This window comes from Rhinoraja longicauda, chromosome 1, assembly GCF_053455715.1.
Source record: "Rhinoraja longicauda isolate Sanriku21f chromosome 1, sRhiLon1.1, whole genome shotgun sequence".
NCBI classification, from domain to species: Eukaryota; Metazoa; Chordata; class Chondrichthyes; order Rajiformes; family Arhynchobatidae; genus Rhinoraja; species Rhinoraja longicauda.
This window is the reverse complement of record NC_135953.1, coordinates 29,119,566-29,145,270: the sequence shown is the minus strand read 5'-3', so window position 1 is coordinate 29,145,270 and position 25,705 is coordinate 29,119,566. Positions and strand designations below refer to the sequence as shown.

Sequence of the window (25,705 nt, the reverse complement as noted above, 5' to 3'; positions counted from 1 at the left end):
CACCTGGGGGTCTATGTATAAACACTACATGGAGAAACCAAAATGTATAATAATGGCCTTTAAGAAAATCTGACCGTGTGCACTTTAATCACATGTGATTTTTTCTATTACAAATCACAAATTGTGGAGTACATAGGCAAATAAATAAATAATGGGCCTTTGTCCCAAACATTATGGAGGGCATTGTTAGTATTCCCCTGCCCAACTCCCCTGCCCACAACCCCCCCCCCCCCCCACAAAGACAGGCACACGCACAGAGGTAAGGCACAGATCACCGACGCACCAAATGTTTCTCTCACCAACTTCCATTTTAATGCCATCTTTGGTACAAGAAAACATCGCAAGGTGATTTTTCAGAGAAAAAAATATTAGCATCTATCAGACAAATGAAACAATGAAAGAACACAGTAAAAAGGGTAAGTTTTAATGAGTGGTGTGGAACCAAAACAGAATCAGGGAGAGCATTTCCGATCTTTGTGTTGAAGTGGAATGTGAGTTGAGCAAGATGCCGGAATGAGAATGAGTTGAGCAAGATGCCAGTGGATAGCTGGCAAGATTAGCAAGTTTACTGATGATACAAAAGTTAGTGGTTTTGCAGATAGTGAAGATGGTCGTGAAAGATTGCAATAGGATCTGGATCATTGGCCAGGTGGGCGGAGGAATGGTTCATGGAATTTAATACAGAGAAGTGTGAGGTGTTGGGACGTCTAACAAGGGCTGGACCTACATTGTGAATGGCAGAGGGATCTAGGAGTGCAGGTGCATTGTTCCTTGAAGGTCAAGTTGTAGGTAGATAAGGTGGTCAAAAAGGCTTTTGGCACATTGGCCTTCATCAGTCAGAATATTGAGCATAGAAGTTGGGAAGTCATGTTGCAGTTGTATATGACGTTGGTGAGACCGCATTTAGAATATTGTGTTCAGTTCTGGGCACCATGTTATTGGAATGATATTGCCAAGGTTGAAAGGGTTCAGAAAAGAATTACGAGGCTGTTGCCAGGACTAGAGGGTGTGAGCTATAGGGAGAGGTTGAGTAGGCTGGGTCTCTATACCTTGGAGCGCAGGAGGGTGAGGGGTGATCTTATTGAGGTGTACAAATTTATGAGAGGAATAGATCGGGTAGATGCACAGAGTCTCTTGCCCAGAGTAGGGGAATCGAGGGCCAGAGGACATCGGTTCAAGGTGAAGGGGAAAATATTTAGTGGGAATCCGAGGAGTAGCTTTTTCACACAAAGGGTGGTGGGTTTATGGAACAAGCTGCCAGAGGAGGTAGTTGAGGCTAGGACTATCCCATCATTCAAGAAACAGTTAGACAGGTACATGAATAGGACAGGTTTGGAAGGATATGGACCAAGCGCAGGCAGGGATGAGTTGGCTGCGCCTAACGGCTGCGGCTCTCTGGCAGTCTGTTTGTCTTTTTTTCTTTTTTTTGTTTGTGTCGGTGTTGGGATGGTTTTTGTTTCTGTTTTTGGCTGTGTATGTGTGGGGGGGGGGGTGGGTGTGTTGGGGGGGGGGGGGGTGGGGCGGGGGAAACCTTTCTTTTATTAGGTCTCTTCCCCGGGGCGCAGCTCGCCCGCGGGGCCTTCCATCGCCCGGTGCGGCTCGGCTGCGGGACTTAACATCGCCGGCGCGGCTCGGCTGCGGGACGTTTCAGTGCCCGGTGCGACTCGGCCGCGGGACTTAACATCGCCCCGTGCGGCCGCGGGACGTTTCAGTGCCCGGTGCGGCTCGGCCGCGGGACGTTTCGGTGCCCGGTGCGGCTCGGCCGCTGGACTTAACATCGCCCGGTGCGGCCGCGGGACGTTTCAGTGCCCGGGGCGGCTCGGCCGGGGGGACTTCCATCCCCTTGCGGGGACTGTGCGTGTCGGTTGCCTCGGTAGGTGTCGAGCTGTCTGTCCGTGGGTGCGGGGGGAGGAGAGGGGAAGTTTTGTTGCCTCCATCACAGTGAGGGGGTGTTTGGAGTCACTGTGATGGATGTTTGTGTTGGGGTCGTGTGTCCTGTGTTCTTTTCTTTTTTTGCTGTGACTGCTGAAATTTCGTTCGGTGTTGTGCCGAGTGACAATAAAGTTTTGTTATGTTATGTTATGTTAAGTGGGACTAGTGTAGCTGGGACATGTTTGCCAGTGTGGGCAAGTTGGGCCGAAGGACCTGTTTTCACACAGTATCACTCTATGACTATGGTTGACAGATAAGGTAATGAGACACCAGAGATGCGCTTGGAAGTGATGTTTTGAACTTTAAATAAGAATAGTTTTCATTTCCAGCCAACTCTAACGGCATTGTTTCCCCCCTTCCTTGCTTCCTTGATTGAATTTTATTTGAGGAGGTGATGAAGGTGATTGATGAGGGTAGGGCAGTAGACTTAATGAAAACATCTGCGAAGATGCTGGCTTATACAAAAGATCGACACAAAATGCTGGAGTGGGTCAGGCAGCATCTCTGAAGAACATGGACAGGTGATGTTTCAGGTCAGGACCCTTCTTCAGACTCGTGTCTAGGGCAGTAGATGCTGTATACATGGCATTTGATAAAGTCCCTCATGGTAGGATGATCTAGAAGTTTAGGATTCATGGTATACATGGTGACTTGACAGCTTGTACTCAGAACTGCTTTACTTGGGGTAGACAGAGGGTAGTGGTGGAAGAATGTTACAATAGACAATAGACAATAGACAATAGGTGCAGGAGTAGGCCATTCAGCCCTTCGAGCCAGCACCGCCATTCAATGCGATCATGGCTGATCACTATCAATCAGTACCCCGTTCCTGCCTTCTCCCCATACCCCCTCACTCCGCTATCCTTAAGAGCTCTATCCAGCTCTCTCTTGAAAGCATCCAACGAACTGGCCTCCACTGCCTTCTGAGGCAGAGAATTCCACACCTTCACCACCCTCTGACTGAAAAAGTTCTTCCTCATCTCCGTTCTAAATGGCCTACCCCTTATTCTCAAACTGTGGCCCCTTGTTCTGGACTCCCCCAACATTGGGAACATGTTATCTGCCTCTAATGTGTCCAATCCCCTAATTATCTTATATGTTTCAATAAGATCCCCCCTCATCCTTCTAAATTCCAGTGTATACAAGCCCAATCGCTCCAGCCTTTCAACATACGACAGTCCCGCCATTCCGGGAATTAATCTAGTGAACCTACGCTGCACGCCCTCCATAGCAAGAATATCCTTCCTCAAATTTGGAGACCAAAACTGCACACAGTACTCCAGGTGCGGTCTCACCAGGGCCCGGTACAACTGTAGAAGGACCTCTTTGCTCCTATACTCAACTCCTCTTGTTACGAAGGCCAACATTCCATTGGCTTTCTTCACTGCCTGCTGAACCTGCATGCTTCCTTTCATTGACTGATGCACTAGGACACCCAGATCTCGTTGAACTCCCCCTCCTCCTAACTTGACACCATTCAGATAATAATCTGCCTTTCTATTCTTACTTCCAAAGTGAATAACCTCACACTTATCTACATTAAACTGCATCTGCCATGTATCCGCCCACTCACACAACCTGTCCAGGTCACCCTGCAGCCTTATTGCATCTTCCTCACAATTCACACTACCCCCCAACTTAGTATCATCTGCAAATTTGCTAATGGTACTTTTAATCCCTTCGTCTAAGTCATTAATGTATATCGTAAATAGCTGGGGTCCCAGCACCGAACCTTGCGGTACACCGGCTGGAGGTCTGTGATCAGTGGTATTCTGCAGGGATCTATGCTAGGATCTCTGTTTGTTATATTCACACACATATATATATATATATAAACAAACATTTTAATGAACGTATAAATAAATAAATATATAAATGAATATATAAACAACCAAACACACACAAATACATACACAACTTGACATGTATATATCACTTTTTTTTCTGTGAAGGGAACTTGCAATATTTTGTTGTTCGAAAAATATAAATGTAGATGGGCTGGCTGGTTATTAAGCTTGCAAGCGATTTCAAAATTGGTAGAGTTGCAGACAGTGAGAAAGGCTGTCAAAAGATACAGCAGTATGTAAATCAGTTACAGAAATGAACGTAAATAATTGATCAAGTATGAGGTGTTGCATTTTGGGATGTTGAATGTATGGGGAAAGTCTGCAGTTCATGAAAAGATCCTTAAAAAAAATGATTTGGGGCCCACGTCCAGAGCTCCCTGAAAGTGGCAACATAAGTACATAGAGTAGTAAAGAAGACATAAGATATGCTTGCATTAATCAGTCGGAGCATTGAGTACGAGTTTCAAGAAGTCATGTTGCAGCTTCATAAAACTTTGATTGGACCATATTTGGAGTATTGTATGCAGTTCTGGACGTCCCATTGCAAGAAGGATGTGGAGGTTTAAAGAGGGTCCAGAAGAGGTTTAACAGTGAATAGTATGTATTCACTACAAGGAAAGGTTAAACTGACTTGGATTGTATTCTCAGTAGCATCTAAAGTTGCGGGGAGACCTGATGGAAGCATATAAAATTGTGAGAGGCATAAGTCGGGTAGATATTCGGAACCTTTTTTCCAGGGTAGAAATGTCAAAGACTAGAGGGCGTGGGTTTAAGATCAGAGGATCAAGGATTGAAGGAAATGTGTGGGCCAGCTTTTCTAAAAAACATAAAGTGATGAGTGTTGGGACTCGCTGCTGAGGGTGGTGGTAGAAGCAGATATGATCATGGTGTTTAAGAGGCTTTTGAGTAGGCAGATGGATATGTGGGAAATGGAGGAAGATGGATCACATGCAGGTAGAAGAGATTAGTGTAACATCGCATCATGTTCAGCAGACATTGTGGGGCAGATATCTGCTCCTGTGCTGTATTGTTCTATGTTGCATGTTTGCTTGGGTTCATACCATTTTTGTACTCATACAGATGTCAATGCCAGTTTAGTTTTGTTTAGAAATACAGCGTGGAAACAGCCTTCAGCCCACCGAGTCAGCGCCGACCAGTGTTCCTTCTACACTACCACTTCCCTACATGCTAGAGACAATTTACAATCTTTTACCGAAGTTAATTAACCTACAAACCTGAGATAGACACAAAAAGCTGGAGTAACTCAGCGGGGCAGGCAGCATCTCTGTGCTTTTTATGTCTATCTTCAGTTTAAACCAGCATCTGCAGTTCCTTCCTACACACTTGATCTACAAATCTGTACGTCTTTGGAGTGTGGGAGGAAACCAGAGCACCTGCGGAATTCCCACGTGGTCACGAGGAGAACGTACAAACTCTGTACAGACAGTGCCCACAGTCAGGATTGAACCCAGCTCCCTGGCACTGTAAGGGTTGCAACCTAAAATGTTAACTGTTTCTCTTTCACCAGATGATACTTGATATACTGAATTTTTCCAGCATATTCCCTTCTTAATGCTTTATTTCCTCTTTTGCAAGCAATTTACTGCTTGTGCAGTGCGACACAGCAGTGGAGTTGAGTACAAATGCCAACCAACTCAAGCTGCACTGTTCTGCAAGTCATTTCACTGAAAACAATTGCATCCTTATCATCTTGAGTTTATTTAAGTCAACTCATGTCATTATCATGAAAGCACAAAATAGTAATTCTTGCTGATGTTGCATTTCCCATTGCACACATGGCAGAGACAGATGAACCATTGGAAAATTGTTAATGGGTTGCTGAGAGACACTTCGCTTGTTAACTAAGTCATATTTTTGGCGATAATAATTAAATGATCCGTGAGAGACAAAATCTTCAATGAAAAATTAGTAATTAATAGCTCTTTCTCAGGATAGTAGGTCACCACAAAGATCAGTGTTTGGGCCCCAGCAATTCCCAACGTACCAATGGTTTGCAGTTATTCAAAGAGTCAAATTAAGCAAAACTTCCCAGTCTTGCTTCTCTTTACAGATACTCATGGATACTAAGCCGTCCCATGCACCTTAACCAGACTTGATGCCAAATCTGTTTGTTTATGTGCCTATGATGTAAACCTGGCATTGGTGAGACCACACCTGGAGTATTGCGTACAGTTTTGATCTCCTAATCTGAGGAAAGACATTCTTGCCATAGAGGGAGTACAAAGAAGGTTCACCAGATTGATTCCTGGGATGGCAGGACTTTCATATGAAGAAAGACTGGATAGACTCGGCTTGTACTCGCTGGAATTTAGAAGATTGAGGGGGGATCTTATAGAAACATACAAAATTCTTAAGGGGTTGGACAGGCTAGATGCAGGAAGATTGTTCCCGATGTTGGGGAAGTCCAGAACAAGGGGTCACAGTTTAAGGATAAGGGGGAAGTCTTTTAGGACCGAGATGAGAATTTTTTTTCACACACAGAGTGGTGAATCTGTGGAATTCTCTGCCACAGAAGGTAGTTGAGGCCAGTTCATTGGCTATATTTAAGAGGGAGTTAGATGTGGCCCTTGTGGCTAAAGGGATCAGGGGGTATGGAGAGAAGGCAGGTACGGGATACTGAGTTGGATGATCAGCCGTGATCATATTGAATGGCGGTGCAGGCTCGAAGGGCCGAATGGCCTACTCCTGCACCTATTTTCTATGTTACTGCTTTGTAGTTACCACTTTCATATAGTACGCAAATCTTTTTTTTGGTTTAAAAAATTCAGATAAATGATAAAACATTTTTTAATGCTGATAATCTTTAAGGGGGCTTATACGCTGAACACAGGAACTGAACAATTGTAGAAACAAGGAAATAAGGAAAATAAAGAATTGGAGATGCTACCACTAAGGGTGCTGTCTGTATGGAGTTTGTATGTTCTTCCGTAACCTGTGTGTGTTTTCCCACACTTCAAAGGCGTACAGGTTTGTTGGCTAATTGGCTTTGTTAAAATTGTAAATTGTCCCTAGTGTGTAGGATAGTGCGCGGGATTTGCTGGTCGACAAAGGGCCTGTTTCTACACTGTATCCCTAAACTAAACTAAAGGGACTGCAGATGTTGGCTTACAAGAAAAAAGACTCAAAGTGCTGGAGTAACTCAGCCTGTCAGGCAGCTTCTCTGGAGAGCATGGATAGGCATGGATGCTGAACCAAAACCAAATGATTGTTTTGCAACAAGAACTCATGTCCTTGAGCGAAGGTGTGAAAGAAAAAGGATTAAGTTGTGATTATTAAACACTTACGAGTTTCCACCCACCATTTATCAACAAGGCAAATATTTACAATTCACCAAGGGCATGTGATAGCAAGTCAAAAATAGATTTTAAACACTAAACTAACTGGGAACCCCACATTTAGAATGCTCTCTACAACCCTTTGCGCTCAGCTTTCAAAAGTCACTCAGTTGGTTCACAATGCAAGTTGCTAGGATCAGAAATACATTGCCGTACAAGTGTCATGGAATGGATTCCGTAAAAAGCTAAATGGATAAATACTGGGGAAAGGAAATATTACAAGGCTGCAAGGACAGAGAAAGGAGAATGATTACTTAATTAGCCCATCCAAAGAACCAGCAGTGGCATGATAATCTGAATACCTTCCTTCTGTGTTTTATTACATGAAATTGAAAAGGTTGGAAATGCTCGCGAGTGGCATGGTGGCGCAGCAGCAGAGTTTCTGCCTTACAGTGCCAGAGACCCGGGTTCGATCCAGACTATGGGTGCTGTCTGTACGGAGTTTGTACTTTCTCCCCATGACCACGTGGGTTTTCCCTGGGTGCTCTGGTTTCCTCCCACACTCGAAAGATGCACAGGTTTGTAGGTTAATTGGCTTTGGTAAAGATTGTAAATTGTCCATGCCAACCAGCGATCCCCGCACATTAACACTATCCCACACAAGAGACCATTTACGAATTTTCCATGCTGATAAGGCATAATGCTATTGTACTGGGATCGCAGGGCGGCGCGGACTCGGTGGGCCAAAGGTCCTGTTTCCACGTTGCATCTCTAACACTCTAAACTAAATACTCATGTTTGCCTCGATCTATGAAGGGAGAAAGAGTTGATGTTTCAGCTTCAAGACTTTTCTAACTAGCTCACGTCCATTACAAAAATGGACAAGTTGAATGTTTATTCAATTAATTTTGAAGACATGGAGAGATTAGAAATCAGTAACAGGGTTAGAAAAGAGTAATGGTATGTCATTCAATTGATGATAGGGGTTAACATGACCTCCTGCAGTTCAGACAGTCAGTCCCGGATTCTTTGCTGCCAAAAAAAATACTATCTTGATGTGGATGGAAAAAATTATGCTTGGGGTAGAAAGAGGAAGCCGTTTACAGGCATAGATATGAGGGTGCTACTGATGTGGGTAACTAGTGAGCTGAAGTTCTGGAAAATGAATTCAGGCAATTAGGAAAATGAACCAGGGCAGGTCTTCATGAATGTTACAGAGTTAAAATGCATAAACCCCAGTCGAAAAATGGGAAAATAAATTGATAAGATATAAATTAATTTTAACAGCAGAGTTGGGATGTCACTAAAATGTGTGAGCTTGTATACCTCCACATCTCTGTAAACCTACTACTGATAGCTTTTTTTTAAATTTGAAAGGCTGTATGTCATACCAAAACACAAATCTTTTTCAAACTGGATAAGCATAGGAAATAATCACAACATGACTTAATTTAGAAGGGATGGAAATGATTAAGCTGTTAGCATCGCAAAACTGGTGAAGGTCAGCTCTAATTTGTTTCAACGTCTAGTCAACCAGAGTACAGAGTCAAAAATAATGAGAAGGTCTTTGTAGAATTTGGAAGTATATAGGAGAAATATATCATGGGAAGGTAACTTGAGCAGCTTGTGGAGAGCTGATTGCAACTTAGGAGAGGATTTATTCCCCAGTTATCAACGAGGATAGTTTCTAAATTGTGTACAGAACTAATTTCTCAAGCATTAGGATTAAGGCACAACCTGTTTGGTTCATACGTTCATCAGTTCGAGGAGCAGAATTAGGACATTCAGCCCATCAAGTCTACTCCACTATTCAATCATGGCTGATCTATGTCTCCAAATAGGTGAATTTATTATGGAGAACAAGGAAATGGCAGACGAGTTGAACCGGTACTTTGGATCTGTCTTCACTAAGGAAGACACAAACAATCTCCCAGATGTTCTAGTGGCCAGAGATCCTATGGTGACTGAAGGAAATCCACATTGAAGGAAATCCTGAGGAACTGAAGGAAATCCATATTAGGCAGGAAATGGTGTTGGGTAGACTGATGGGACTGAAGGCTGATAAATCCCCAGGGCCTGATGGTCTGCATCCCAGGGTACTTAAGGAGGTGGCTCTAGAAATTGTGGACGCATTGGTAATCATTTTCCAATGTTCTATAGATTCAGGATTAGTTCCTGTGGATTGGAGGGTAGCTAATGTTATCCCACTTTTTAAGAAAGGAGGGAGAGAGAAAATGGGAAATTATAGACAGTTAGTCTGACATCAGTGGTGGGGAAGATGCTGGAGTCAATTATAAAAGACAAAATTGCGGAGCATTTGGATAGCAGTAACAGGATCGTTCCGAGTCAGCATGGATTTACAAAGGGGAAATCATGCTTGACTAATCTTCTGGAATTTTTTGAGGATGTAACTAGGAAAATTGACAGGGGAGAGCCAGTGGATGTGGTGTACCTCAACTTTCAGAAAGCCTTCGACAAAGCCCCACATAGGAGATTAGTGGGCAAAATTAGAGCACATGGACAGAAAGCAAAGAATGGGGATAAATGACCCTTTCAGAATGGCAGGCAGTGACTAGTGGGGTACAATATACATTAATGACTTGGATGAAGGGATTAAACGTACCATTAGCAAATTTGCAGATGATACAAAGCTGGGTGGCAGTGTGAACTGTGAGGAAGATGCTATGAGATTGCAGGGTGACTTGGACAGGTTGTGTGAGTGGGCGGATGCATGGCAGGTGCAGTTTAATGTGGATAAGTGTGAGGTTATCCACTTTGGTGGTAAGAATAGGAAGGCAGATTATTATCTGAATGGTGTCAAGTTAGGAAAAGGGGACGTACAACGAGTTCTGGGTGTCCTAGTGCATCAGTCACTGAAAGGTAGCATGCAGGTACAGCAGGCAGTGAAGAAAGCCAATGGAATGTTGGCCTTCATAACAAGAGGAGTTGAGTATAGGAGCAAAGAGGTCCTTCTGCAGTTTTATAGGGCCCTAGTGAGACCACACCTGGAGTACTGTTTGCAGTTTTAGTCTCCAAATTTGAGGAAGGATATTCTTGCTATTGAGGGCGTGCAGCGTAGGTTTACTAGGTTAATTCTCGGAATGGCGGGACTGTCATATGTTGAAAGACTGGAGCGACTAGGCTTGTATACACTGGAATTTAGAAGGATGAGAGGGGATCTTATCGAAACATATATGATTATTAAGGGGTTGGACACATTAGAGGCAGGAAACATGTTCCCAATGTTGGGGGAGTCCAGAACCAGGGGCCACAGTTTAAGAATAAGGGGTAGGCCATTTAGAACGGAGATGAGGAAAAACTTTTTCAGTCAGAGAGTTGTGAATCTGTGGAATTCTCTGCCTCAGAAGGCAGTGGAGGCCAATTCTCTGAATGCATTCAAGAGAGAGCTAGGTAGAGCTCTTAAGGATAGCGGAGTCAGGGGGTATGGGGAGAAGGCAAAAACGGGGTACTGATTGAGAATGATCAGCCATGATCACATTGAATGGTGATGCTGGCTCGAATGGCCGAATGGCCTCCTCCTGCACCTATTGTCTATTGTCTCCCCCTCAACACCATTCTCTTGCCTTTGCCCCATAACCCCGACACCCTTCCGAATCAAGAATCTGTCAATCCCCGCCTTCAAAATATCCATTGATTTACCCAAATATATCCATTGATTTTTCACAGCTCTTTGGGGCAAGTTGTTAGGAAGTGGAAACTTTCAACGTTAACTAACTTAACAATAACCTCAAATTAGTTGTATTAGCATTAAAATGTTTACAGATGGATGGTTAATTTTAAGCAGTGACCTTCTTTGATTTCTAGGCTGTTCATATTTCTGAAGATTTAAACTGACAAAATAAATTCTCGAATTTCAACCCAAATGTTTTAGTCAATAGCAATTTTGAGTTTCTCACAAGAAATTATTTTATCAATACAACATTCAATCTTTTAATATCAGATAATTAAAATAGTTTTATATTAGTTTACAACTAGTTTTACATTGAGTTTTACACTGGTGCCATATTAATAAGAAAAACAAAGAAACCATTTCTCTATGGTCCTAGATATTTTCAAGTAATCTGTTATTTTCAAAAATGTATTCTTTCCTTTCACACATTATGTTGCGACAAACAGAATTAATCAATTAATAAATAAGGTAATACATTATTTAGCAAAATGTAGATTTATTTCACAGCCAGAAAACATTATTATTATTATTATTATATAAAAACTCTTCCTGCATGAACTGAACTCTGCATCCCTAACAGGAAAATATCAGACATTTTACTGAATGCAGATGCAAGATAGACAGGATCACCAATGCTCACTAAGTTCGAGGTGCACACTCAGGACATACCAAGTCCACTTGATCTTCATTCAGGTAATCACAAGCTTACCACTCAACTTTTATAGGTTAATCTCAATTTCATCTCATTGTATCCCACCGAGCCCAACAGCCTCGGGTGCACCAGGAGTTTCACAGCTGTCAGGTCGGCCTTCCTGAGATTGAACCTGCAGAAAGTAACTGACCCAGATAGAATCCCAGCTTCTTCCTCAGCACCTGCATGGACCAGCAGGCAGAAGTATTCACTGAACTCGTTAACCTCTCCCGTGTTCAATCTGAGGTGGCCACCAGCTTTAAAATGATCACGATGATCCCAGTGCCAATGAAAAGCAAGGTAGTGTGCCTTAATGACTACCTTCCAGTGCCTCTGACATCCCCATCATGAAGTACTTCGAGTGTCTTTGAGAGACATTAAGAGACATTAACTCCAGCCTCCCAGACATCCTTGGTCCATTGCAGTTTGCCTGCCATTGCAAAAAGTCCATGGCAGATGCCATCTCTCGGGCCCTAAACTGATGTCTGGAACACTTAAGACAACAAAATAACCAATGTCAGATTCCTATTTATTGACTGTAGCTCAAGCTTCAACACCGTTATCACAACCAAACTCATCACCAAACCCCTGGACCCAGGAGTCAGAACCTACTCTGCCACTGGATCCTTGACCCCCTGACTCATGGACCACAATCCATGACAATTCTCATCATTGGTCCCCCACATGGATGCATTCTCAGCCCTGTATGGTACTTCCTATCCACTCACGACAATGCAGCCATATGTCAGCACTGCAGTGCGCCAGATCTCAAAACAATAGTGAGATAGAGTACAGGAAGGAGATAGAGAATTCAATAACATGGCGCCAAAACAACCGCCTCTCTCGCTATGGCAGCAGGATTAAGGAGCAAGTTATTGACTGCAGGAAGTGGGGTGGAGTACACGCCCCAATCAGCATCAATGGTGCCAAAGTGGTGACGGTCAAGAGCTTCAAGTTCCTGGGTTTAAATATCACCAATGATTTGTCCTGGACCAACTGCATTGAAGCTTGGGTGAAGAAATCACATCAACTCCTCTGCTTCGTAACAAGACCAAGGAAGATCACCATGTAGATCAATAGATCAATAGACAATAGGTGCTGGAGGAGGCCATTCGGCCCTTTGAGCCAGCACCGCCATTCAATGTGATCATGGCTGATCATTCTCAATCAATACCCCGTTCCTGCCTTCTCCCCATACCCCCCTGACTCCGCTATCCTTAAGAGCTCTATCCAGCTCTCTCTTGAATGCATTCAGAGAATTTTCCAATGTCTCCAATTTCTACAGATGCACCATAGAAGCCATAATGTCAGGTTGCATCACAGCTTGGTTTGGGGACCATATTGCCGCAGACCTGAAAAAAATTACAGAGAGTTGTGGATGTAGCCCTGTCTATCCACAGACCAAGTTCCCACAAACAACTCTCCATCCACACTTCGCACAGCCTCAGGTAAGTAGCCAACTTAATCGAGGACATTTTTTTACTATGGTCACTCCCTCTTCTCCCCCCCCCCCCCCCCCTCTCTCAGGGGAGAAGATTCAAAAGCTTGGAATATATAGCAGCAGATTCAGGAACAGCTTTTCCTCCTGCTGTTGTCTAAACAGTCCTTCCAGAGGCTTTGGTGCAGTCCCGATTTGCCAACCTACCTCAATGCGGTCCTTGGACTTTTTCCTCAATCAAAAACCATAGGTTTAAGGTGAGAGGGGCAAGATTTAACACAAACCTGAGGGATAACCTTTTCACTCAGAACGTGAGGGGTACATGGAATGTGCTGCCAGAGGAGGCAGTTGAGGCAGGTATTTTAACAGTATTTAAAGACAGTTGGCCAGATACATGAATAGGAAAGGTTTAGAGGAATAAGGGCCAAATGCAGGTAAATGTGGGTTAGCTTACATGGGGTATCTCGGTCGGCATCCACAAGTTGGGCTGAAGGGCATGCGATATCCATTCTGTGTAATGGGATGTGTTAAACAACTATAGTGCCTCAACTATGGTCTAACCATTGTCTTGATATTATGAAGTGCAATAAGATTCAGTCTTGGTCATTATTATGGAATAAGGCGGGTACCAAATTTGGAGATAAGAAAGATTTTTCTCGGGATATGGACCAAAGTCAGGCTGTAAAATTCAATGCAACATTTTTAATATTGCAGTTGATTAGCTTAATATGAACTCAGTGGGATCAAAGTTATTATGTTCAATAATGTTGTTCAACTATATAAAGACAGCTTTATGAACAACAAAAATAGATTGGGAATGCTGCGGTCGCCATGTCTGGAATGGTGAAAATACATAGCAAGCTCAGCGCAGACTACTTAACATACTGTGTTGTTTCTCAGTCATGGTACGGGGCATACCAGACACTTGACTTTTGCTGCAACTGTTGCCACGCGCTTGTTTCATTTAGTCAAAAAAAGGGGGCTCTCTCATCTGCCAATTGATAATTCTGATCCACAACCTACAGCATAAGACATGAACCAAGATTTGCTATTCCAATGAACTGCATCAAATTCCGCTAAATAAATGTCTACATTTGAAGGAATCAGTGTGTGTGACCTACTCAAATTACGAACAATGCCATTAGCAAATCGTGGACCTGTAGTTCACTCAAGAGTCCCAAGACTAAATTGACCAACAAAACAAGGTATTTAAAAAAAAGAAGCAGAATCCAGTTTCAATTATTTGAACTAACGCTTCACATATCGACCAAGTCTGTGAACCTCAATCGTCTGGTGGGAAGGAATCGAGAGTGGGACAGCAGAACATAAACAGGGGCTATTAGTATACTGAGGGATTTTGGACTCCCGGTTTATGAATCATAGAAACAAACACAAACTGGACAAGTAATTAGGAAGGCTACTAATACATTAGACTTTATTATAAGCGTGCTGAAGTGAGCCTCGATATCAGGTTTAAGTGAGGTCAGATATGGAATAATGTGTTTCTTTCAGGAATATATCCCAAAGGAAGGATGCACCCACTTTAGCATCACTTAACCGAGTCAAAGTATAGGCAGCCCCACAAGACAAGGTGGTGTAAGTATTTAATAAAATGAAAACTGATCTCTTTATAATGTACAAAATTTTGAGAAGGCACAGCAGGGTTTATGCTGAGAAGCTGTTCACCTTGGACAGATTAGAACCAAAGGCGCAGACAGAAGGTAACGCCTAACTTTTTCAGAGAACTATTCTCACAGAGGTTGACACAAAGTGCTAGAGTAACTCTTCGGATCAGGCAGCATCTCTGGAGAAAAGGAATAGGTGACAGCTCGGGTCACGATACTTCTTCAGGCTGAAAGTAGGGGATGGGGGAGGGTGGGAGGTTTGAAGAGTAAAAATAATTTGCTTGGGTAGTTTACAACTGTGCGGTATGAGCGATGAATTCTCTAATTTTAAGTAACTTCTAACACCCCCCTCTCCTCTCCTCCCCACTTGCCCCTTTCTCCACTCTACAGTTCACCACATTGTATCCCTGGAGATCACACCTTCCCGAGCCAACAATGAGCCTAACACGGCACCTCCCTGCCAGAAGACTATTGTTGCTGGCCCTGATTAGTCCTAGCCTTTTCTCACCTCCAGCTCTCCCCCACCGCCTACTTTCAGTCTGAAAAAGGGTCCCGACCTGAGACATCATCCTATCCTTTCCCTCCAGAGATAATGCCTTGGCCTGAGAGGTACTCCAGCATTTTGAACCAGCATCTGCACTTCTTTGTTTCCACGCTGTCTTCACAGAGAATAGTGAAGAGTGAATTCTTGGACATCTTTATACGAGGAGACAATGGGCACTCAGTCAATTAAAACATTTTGCATCAAAACGTATGGATTTTTGGGCACCAACAGAATCCCCCACAAAAAAAATAGGGGCACTGGGCAGAAAAGTGCACATCATGTGGTAGTAGAGCACTTTATTGACATGAGGCAGCTCTATGGAAAATGCAGTCTTGTTCTACTATTTCTTGTGTATAACTTAAGTTATGCTCTTCCATGTGAGATTTTTTTTTTAAACAGATAGGATAGTTCAGGATTTACTTGAACCACAATCAAGTCAGAAAATTGTTTCCAAACAAAAGGTGAAAACTGCAAAGAACCTAAATAGAATTTCACTCCAGCAGACACTGAACAAAGAATAAGAAAAATCTAATCAGTCCTATCCTAAAGTCAGAATCGGGACAATTACTGGATATTAGAATGTAAACAATAAACTTATTTGAAGTGAAAATTATGACAAATTGGCAAAGTTGATGTTGCGATTTAAAGTTATTTTTTGGAATTATGTTGCACTTGGACATTATGCAAAGTATCAAAGGGAGACTTCAGTACATGCTTGTTCATAAATCTAACAAAAATTAAAGCAAACTGCTCATTATTATTTACCAAACCCAAAGGAAATATATTCTGAAAGAATTCTCCCTTTGAAGAAAATGTTGAATAATTTTTAAACCTTAAAATGAAGCGTGATCATCGTTGTGGCTCTGCCCCTCTGTAAACTGTCTGTCTCCAAAGGAAGCTGGAAGTTTCGGTCAGCTAGCATATGAAGCTAGCTAGCAACAGCAGACTCCAAAACACCCTCTGTTGACTGGTCACACAGTCGTAATAGCCTGGTTATGTTTCCTCAGCTGGATTTAGATGGCTCCAGACAGATTCTCAGGGTGATCCAAAGCATTAAACCTCCAGTTAAGTCAACACAACCACAAATGGACTGTTGCTGCAACACTTGCGACTTTAGGGGGAAACAGAAGCAAAGAATAACAGTTTAGAACCCTCGAGAGATCAGAGAAGCGTTAGAATGTATATGGTGGTATACACATATTTCTGGCAATTCAGATGGGTCATGCGTTAATAGGCTTCTTGGAACTAAAAGCACTGTTCTCCCCAAATTTCACACCTCAAGGTTTCATTATTTCCACTCAGTTGAAATACACGACATTATGAAGTATTGTTTGACAACAAGTAAATGGGTTGCTCACATGGACTGCTCGCTCAGCGTTTCATTCTCTCACTCTCACTCTTCTAACATGTGAAGTGGTAAAAATAATTAAAATGAACATCTGCCTTCAAGCAACATCTCAGTACCTTTAAATTAAATAGAAAAGTGGGAAAAAAAAATTTCCAGCCACAAATCATCTGTGGATCAAAGCCAGCAGACAGCAAAATGAGTGTTTTCACTTGAGATAAATAAGGGAATGACACCTGCTACCAGACAAGTCATGTCTCAGATTAATTGCAGACTGCAAACTCCAATGATGGGAATAATCTTGAAATGTTTGGTGCTTGGAAACTCAGTGCTGACTTGTAGCAGTAAATTAATCCTGCTTGCTTGTTTACACATTTCACAACCTTTTCAGTTTCATCGACCAAACTTAAATACGAAGATAGAAATACATCATGGGGTAAAAGTAGCCCACTGGTTAGCAGCTGTCTTTCTATACCATATTTCACTGTTAGGGAGCGTACAGACAGGCATTAAAGGCCAACATCTATTATTTCAAGCTTGCTTTCACAGCGGGAGGCACACAGTGTAATCCACGAACGGACCAAAGTCTTGTTTTGAAACACATCACTAGAGCTTCTGAAAACTAAATCGGGCTCGTTCTTCAGCCATACAAACCAGAGGTGATTAAAATAAACTAGAACCCATTAATTGTCATTCTATTTCAGCATTCTATTTTCTACCTTTATAACTCTTGTTTATTTCAATAACTTCGAGCTGTGGTGCAGATTTATGCTGTCAGCATTCACCAAAAAAAAAAGCAAGATTTTTTTTGAAGTAGAATCAACAGCAAAGATACGAATGTGAGCAGACTAGTAAATTTAGTCTCAGTGCAGAGGGGAGATAATGGGCAAGGCCCCAAGAAAATGGTGAGTGGAGATGAGTTTTAACCTGAAAGAAACTCAGAGGCTAATGCTGAAAAGGCCAAATGTATTGGTGTTCCCCACCCCCACCCCCCCTCCCCCCCCTCCAGTTTCCAAGCTTGAATGCTCAAAATAGAGCCCCACATATCTAACTTAATTGACAAGCATGACTTTGAACAGCTCACATACCACAGAGTTCTCTCTGGTGACTGAATTCATTCTTCTATGAACACAGCCACCATCATCCTTCATTGAGCCTTCAGCTTTTTCTCCATGTCCTCGGGTTAAAAGAATTCGAACATGGGGCTGCCTCTGATTATGCTCCTGTCTAGTTTGAAACTTGCGGGACGGTGTCTGAGGTATTGTTTCCAATGAACTGCTACGTAGCATTTCAAGATTGTTTTCCCCAACTGCAGTTCCAGCGACTTCCTCCCTATCAGCCATGTCAAAACATTCAGCGTTTCCTTTAACTGGTAAGGAGGCTGAAGTGCTTCGCCCCAGCCGGACATGTGGAAACCTGGCGGCATTTTCCCTCCTTGTGCTGGTTCGCCCAGTTTTTAAATCCATCCACGAATTTTGCAAACCTTCCCGCTGTTGCTGAAGCTGCAAAATGAAGCAGGATTTCCCCATGTTCCCCGATACATCAGGCTGATGCTGCAAGGACCAGCGCCTGGTCACAGAAGCACCAGCTTTCTGGTGTCCATTAAAAGGCGACAAGTGTAATTGATGCACGTCTCTCGTTGGCGAATGCCGCTGTATTCTGACACCCCCAACATGTATATCAGAGGCAGACCCGTTTGCTAATTCCTCCAGGCCAAATGCACTTTGCTTTTGTTCCAAAGGAAAACGGCAACGTATTCTGCAATTTGATGGAGTACTTTCACTGGTTTGTTGTGATGAATCAGCAGCCACACTGTAGGATGGGGGATCATCTGTGCAGAGAGGCACACTTGGAAGAGAACGGCTTCTGGACAATAAACTATCATTGCTGCCAACTTCCACTCCCCTGCCTGTTAACGGCAGCCCAGGATACTCTGGGACTCCGGCATTACATCCATTCATTGGTTTGCGTTGCAGCGAGATCTGCATCGAGGAGCTTCTGGTGGGCCGGGATTCATTGCCGTGCAACTGAGGGACGATCATGGAAGAGCTCCGATTCAGGAAGGTCCGTTCTTGCAAAGGCAATCCAGTGACTGGAACCGGCTCAGGTATGTTCTCAAAAGGATGAGCAGCAGTTCTTCTTGGTAAAGTGTGGAATGTCATGCAGACATCGTTTTCCCTCTCTTCATCCAGCATCCCCAGTTCTGGATCCGTGTTACTCCTGTTCGATCCAAAATAGAGACGTAGTCGATGGGCCATAGCTTTGGAGAAAAAGTTCAGTTCAAGAAACGAGTAGAGGGAAGCACACTGCCAGAAGCATATTAAAAAAAAAGCGAAGATGTAACCTCAAGAAAAAACTGTCCCATCTGCCAAACTGTTAGCACTAAAGCTTGATAGCGACAGATAGCAGAAATAGCCCAAGTGACATGATGCATTCCAGGCATGATTGGATAAAGGCAATCAGTACTGCCGCGCAGTATGACATGGGGTAGGGTGTTAAGAGTCACATGACCCAACTCCCCTTCCAATGCACAGCAGAATTTTTTTTATAATAAGACAGCCAGAGCCTGAAACAGCACCTTCACAGCTGCTCCTCTTCCATCAAAGGGTGTAGTCCCAGCAGGAGAACACTCGCGGCTGACCAGTGCCGCCTACACTTACTGCAATAAATCTACTTGCATGACAGCATAATATTCTCCAAAAGATTTTACGCGAGAAGAAAAAACACAACTGACAAAGCCAACATTTCACAGAATCCATAAAAGATGACTCGAAGTTGTGAACAGCTTTTAGTTTTGAAAGTCAAGTTTCAAAAATGGAAGACCAAAATAAATGTAATGATTATACCAAACACAATTTTATGGCTGCTTTGAGCACTAAATATTCAGCTGATTCAAACTGTCAGAGAAGATCCATTTCAGTCACAAGAAAGCTCGGAAAATATGGTTTTACTTAAACTTCAGGATAATGGCCAATTAAAAGAGCTTTACTGTCAACAGTTTCTAGTCCATATAATCTTTGCAGATTTGGCACAAGGTAACGTATGAGGAGAATATAAAAGTGACTGTAAAAGTTCACAAAGCACATTAGCTGCATGCAAAGCTATTTCCAAGTTTAAGGTACGGACTTCATTTAAAATAATATAAATTTCATGCCTAAATTAAAGAAAAATAAGGAAATGGCTGTCAAGATGAGAAACAGAGTAAATCTAGATCTGGTTGAAGTAAAAGATACAAAATAAAGAGCAAGAAACAAGTTGCAGGGAATATCACAAATCAACGTTTTTCTTTGGTGATAATTTGAGGAAAAGTCATAACATTGAAAAAACAGCATAGGTAGCAACTCATATTTGCTCTGCCGTTCTGCCTGATCACAGCTGATGTTCTCCCTCAACATTTTCTTGCACTTCCCCCATATTCCTTGATTCCTCTAATATCTAAAAATGATCAATCCCATTTATTAAATGTAGCCTGTGGTTGAGCCTCCACAGCATTCTGGGCTGGGCTTTTGACTGAAGCAATTTCTCCTCATTTCCTCATGAACGAGTCCTTATTGTGATTTTCTGACCCCCAATTCTTGACACTCCAGCCAGAAGAAACATCTTACCATGTCAATACCATTGAGACCTCTAAAGAATGTGATCTGTTTCAATGAAGTTACCTCTATTCTCAACTCTAAACAAAACAGGCTTGCCCAATTTAATCTCTCCTCATTTGTCAGACCTCAGAATCCAGGAACCAGTGGACTTTTGCAGCATTCCCTCCATATTTAAATTATATGTTTTTGTTAAGTTAGGTGAACAAACTGCTTCACCAAGACCCAATATATATATTTTTAATAAGCCATCTTTAGCATTCAACTCCTTTGGCAATAAAGGTCAACACATAATTTGTTGTCCTACATATTATTATCTACATATTAGATAGTTGTGAATCTGTGGTTTTCTCTGCCACAGAAGGCTGTGGAGGCCAATTCACTGGATGTTTTCAAGAGAGAGTTAGATATAGCTCTTAGGGCTAACGGAATCAAGGGATATGGGGAGAAAGCCGGAACGGGGTACTGATTTTGGATGATCAGCCACGATCATAATGTATGGCGGTGCTAGCTCGAAGGGCTGAATGGCCTACTCCTGCACCTATTTTCTGTGTTTCTCACCTCACATTTTCACATGTGGTATTCCAGCAGCCATATTGTTTTCTATTCATTCAGCTTGCTAAAATTCTTCTGGAAATTTTATCAACTCCTACATATAGCTCACATTACCATTAAAATTTTATATCATCAGATAAAAGGAAATATTATATTTGGTCTCTAGACTGTGAATTGTCGGGCCATTAATGTCATTCCTGTGATATCCCATCAATCACAGCTAGGCAATTAATTAGAACTGTAAGTAACAACATGGTGCTTAAGAAGTATTAATGGTGATATTATAACAAACCTAAGGAAGAGGTAAGTATATTCAGTGTTCATTCCCAGGAGAATGAACGTCAGCATTTAATTAAGTTTATTCACACTACATTTCTCTTAAGCTTCTATAACAGTGGGGACCTCAGTAATATTTCAAGGTCAATTATCCACAAGGCACTTGCAGTTCAAGATTGTTGCAAATGTTTCCTTATCTTTTGAATTCCTAAGCTGGACTCAGCCATCACTATGAATATAATGTTTCTGAAACGACTACACATTTCTCTAACTAAACTGTAAATAGACTTTTGTGATCATAAGATCATAAGAGATAGGAGAAGAATTAGGCCATTCGGCCCATCAAGTCTGTACCATTCAATCATGGCTGATCTATCTCTCCTTTCTAACCCCATTCTCCTGCCTTCTCCCCATAATCTCTGACACCTGTACTAATCAAGAATCCATCTATCTCGGCCTCAAATATATCCATTGACGGCCTCCACAGCCTTTTGTGGCAAAGAATTCCACGATTCACCAGCCTCTGACTAAAAAAATTCCTCCTCATTTCCTTCCTAAAAGAACGTCCTTTGATTTTGAGGCTATGACCTCTGGTGTTGGACTCTCCCACTTGTGGAAACATCCTCTCCACATCCACTCTATCCAAGCCTTTCACTATACTATACCTTTCTATGAGGTCCCCACTCATTCTTCTAAACTCCAGTGAGTACAGTCCCATATGTTAACTTACTCATTCCTGGATCATTCTTGTCAGAATCAGAATAACCTTTATTGTCATCCAAAAAAACAAGTCTTATGGACAAAATTCCATTACCCACAGGCCAACAATAAGAGCCATAAAAATAAGCAATAACACACACAATCCCAAACCAACACAAAACAAAAAAAAGAAACATCCATCACAGTGAGCCTCCTCCAGTCACCTCCTCACTGTGATGGAAGGCCAGAATGTCTTTTCTCTTCCCTGCCGTCTTCTCCCGTGGTCACGCTATGAAGTTGCCACATCAGGGTGGGCGAAGACGCTGCCGCTGCACGTCGGGGCAGTCATGGCTCCCAACATTGAAGCCCCCGCCAGGCGGAGAAAAATCCCACGGCTTGTTTCAGGCCGCGCCGGATGGTGATAGGTCCGCAGAGGGCCGACCCAAGCCCCGCGATTCGGGGCAGGAGAAGACGCTGCCGCTGCCGGAGCTCCCGATGTCGGCCCCCACCCAGGACCCTGCGGGCTTCCGATGTCCACGTGGTCCAAAGGCAGCCAGCTCCGCAGATGGTAAGTCCGGTCCGCAGGCTCTGCGAACCAGAGCCCCAGGTGGTCCCAGCTGGAGGTCGCCAGCTCCAAGTGTTTGGCCGATGGCAGGCCGCAGTGTGAACGGAGACACCACCCAGAAAAAAAGGTCGGGTCTCTGTTTGGAAGGGACAATTTCACAGTTCCCCCCTCCCCCCCCCCACACATAGTACACAACCACAAAAAACACTACATCACATCTAAACACTACAATTAAGACAAAAAACAACAAAAAGCACAAAAGACAAACAGACCTCAGGTGAGCCACAGCTGCTGCACAGCGCTGACACTTCCTGTGTAAAACTCCTCTGGACCCTCTCCAGAGCCAGTACATTTTTCTCAGAAATGGTGCCCAAAATTGCTCACAATATTCCAAATGCAGCCTGACCAGCACCTTATAAAGCCTCAGCATTACATCCCTGTTTTTGCATACAAGCCCTCTCGAAATAATTGCTAGATTGAGTTTGACAATAGACAATAGACAATAGGTGCAGGAGGAGGCCATTCGGCCCTTCGAGCCAGCACCGCCATTCAATGTGATCATGGCTGATCATTCTCAATCAGTACCCTGTTCCTGCCTTCTCCCCATACCCCCTGACTCCGCTATCCTTAAGAGCTCTATCTAAGCTATCTCTTGAATGCATCCATAGAATTGGCTTCCACTGCCTTCTGAGGCAGAGAATTCCACAGATTCACAACTCTCTGACTGAAAAGGTTTTTCCTCATCTTCATTCTAAATGGCCTACCCCTTATTCTTAAACTGTGGCCCCTGGTTCTGGACTCCCCCAGCTTTGGGAACATGTTTCCTGCCTCTAACGTGTCCAATCCCTTAATAATCTTATACGTTTCGATAAGATCCCCTCTCATCCTTCTAAATTCCAGTGTATACAAGCCTAGTCGCTCCAGTCTTTCAACATATGACAGTCCCGCCATTCCGGGAATTATCCTAGTAAACCTACCCTGCATGCCCTCAATAGCAAGAATATCCTTCCTCAAATTTGGAGACCAAAACTGCACACAGTACTCCAGGTGCGGTCTCACCAGTGCCCTGTACAACTGCAGAAGGACCTCTTTGCTCCTACACTCAATTCCTCTTGTTATGAAGGCCAACATTCCATTGGCTTTCTTCACTGCCTGCTGTACCTGCATTTTTACTTTCAGTGACTGATGCACTAGGACACCCAGATCTCGTTGTACGTCCCCTTTTCCTAACTTGACACCATTCAGATAATAATCTGCCTTCCTATTCTTACCACCAAAGTGCATAACCTCACACTTATCCACATTAAACTGCATCTGCCATGCATCCGCCCACTCACACAACCTGTCCAAGTCACCCTGCAACCTCATAGCATCTTCCTCACAGTTCACACTGCCACCCAGCTTTGTATCATCTGCAAATTTGCTAATGCTACTTTTAATCCCTTTATCCAAGTCATTGATATATATTGTAAATAGCTGCGGTCCCAGCACTGAGCCTTGCGGTACCCCACTAGTCACTGCCTGCCATTCAGAAAGGGACCCATTTATCCCCATTCTTTGCTTTCTGTCTGTCAACCAATTTTCTATCCATGTCAGTACCCTACCTCCAATACCATGTGCTCTAATTTTGCCCACCAAATCTCCTATTTGGACCTTGTCAAAGGCTTTCTGAAAGTCGAGATACACCACATCCACCGGCTCTCCCCTGTCAATTTTCTTGGTTACATCCTCAAAAAATTCCAGTAGATTAGTCAAGCATGATTTCCCCTTTGTAAATCCATGCTGACTCGGAATGATCCTGTTACTGCTATTCAAATGCTCCGCAATTTCATCTTTTATAATTGACTCCAGCATCTTCCCCACCACTGATGTCAGATTAACTGGTCTATAATTTCCCGTTTTCTCTCTCCCTCCTTTCTTAAAAAGTGGGATAACATTAGCTACCCTCCAATCCACAGGAACTGATCTTGAATCTATAGAACATTGGAAAATGATCTCCAATGCGTCCACAATTTCTAGAGCCACCTCCTTAAGTACCCTGGGATGCAGACCATCAGGCCCTGGGGATTTCCCATCAGTCTACCCAAAACTTTTTCCTGCCAAATGTGGATTTCCTCCAGTTCCTCCGTCACCCTAGGATCTCTGGCCACTAGAACATCTGGGAGATTGTTTGTATCCTCCTTAGTGAAGACAGATCCAAAGTACCGGTTCAACTCGTCTGCCATTTCCTTGTTCCCCATAATAAATTCCCCTGCTTCTGTCTTCAAGGGACTCACATTTGCCTTGACTATTTTTTTCCTCTTCACATACCTAAAAAAGCTTTTACTATCCTCCTTTATATTATTGGCAAGTTTACCCTCGTACCTCATCTTTTCTCCCCGTATTGCCTTTTTAGTTATCTTCTGTTGCTCTTTAAAAGAGTCCCAATCCTCTGGCTTCCCACTCTTCTTTGCTATGTTATACTTCTTCGCTTTTATTTTTATGCTGTCCTTGACTTCCCTTGTCAGCCTTGGGAGCCTGTTACTCCCCTTAGAATCTTTCCTCCTCTTTGGGATAAATTGATCCTGCAACTTCTGCATTATTCCCAGGAATACCTGCCATTGCTGTTCCACCGTCTTCCCTGCTAGGGCCCCCTTCCAGTCAATTTTGACCAGCTCCTGCCTCATGCCTCTGTAATCCCCTTTGCTATACTGTAATACTGACACTTCCGATTTTCCCTTCTCCCCCTCAATTTGTAGAGTAAAACTTATCATATTGTGATCACTGCCTCCTAATGGCTCTTTTACCTCGAGTCCCCTTATCAGATCAGGTTCATTACACAACACTAAATCCAGAATTGCCTTCTCCCTGGTAGGCTCCAGTACAAGCTGTTCTAAGAATCCATCTTGGAGGCACTCCACAAACTCTCTTTCCTGGGGTCCATTACCAACCTGATTTTCCCAGTCTACCTGCATGTTGAAATCTCCCATAACCACCGTAGCATTACATTTGCGACATGCCAATTTTAGCTCCTGATTCAACATGCACCCTATGTCGAGGCTACTGTTTGGGGGCCTGTAGATGACTCCCATTAGGGTCTTTTTACCCTTACAATTCTTCATCTCTATCCATACTGATTCTACATCTCCTAATTCTATGTCACCCCTTGCAAGGGAGTGAATATCATTCCTTACCAACAGAGCAACCCCACCCCCTCTGCCCACCTGTCTGTCTTTTCTATACGTTGTGTACCCCTGAATATTCAGTTCCCAGCCCTGGTCCTCTTGTAGCCATGTCTCAGTGATTCCCACAACATCATACTTGCCAATGTCTAACTGAGCCTCAAGCTCATCCACTTTATTTTTTATACTTCGCACATTTAAATACAACACATTAACTTCGGTATTCACCTCCCCTCTCATACTGGTCACAATTGGCCCTGACCTTACTCTCTTATCCCTTCTAGAACTTCCCTTCCCATTCATTCGAGAGTCCTTTGCAATTTCTCCTGTATTCGCTTCCCCTTTAATTCCATCTTCATATTCCCAATTTGTCAACCCCTCCCCACCACTACCTAGTTTAAACCCACATGTGTAACACTAGCAAACCTGCCTGCCAGAATGTTGGTC

General features: G+C 43.2%; 1 protein-coding gene across 5 annotated transcripts in view; it reads right to left on the bottom strand.

The window, feature by feature from the left end:
- The window catches only part of nedd4l (NEDD4 like E3 ubiquitin protein ligase), a 353,057-nt gene that overhangs the window by 157,821 nt on the left and 169,531 nt on the right, over positions 1-25,705 (bottom strand). The window contains exon 1 of one of the 5 annotated variants that reach the window (XM_078425081.1): positions 17,498-18,667. The exons of the other annotated variants lie outside the window; for them this stretch is intronic. Within the exon in view, the coding sequence (XP_078281207.1) occupies positions 17,498-18,667 (1,170 nt within the window). Of the gene's footprint in view, positions 1-17,497; positions 18,668-25,705 lie in introns of those variants that run through there. 5 annotated transcript variants of the gene reach the window in all.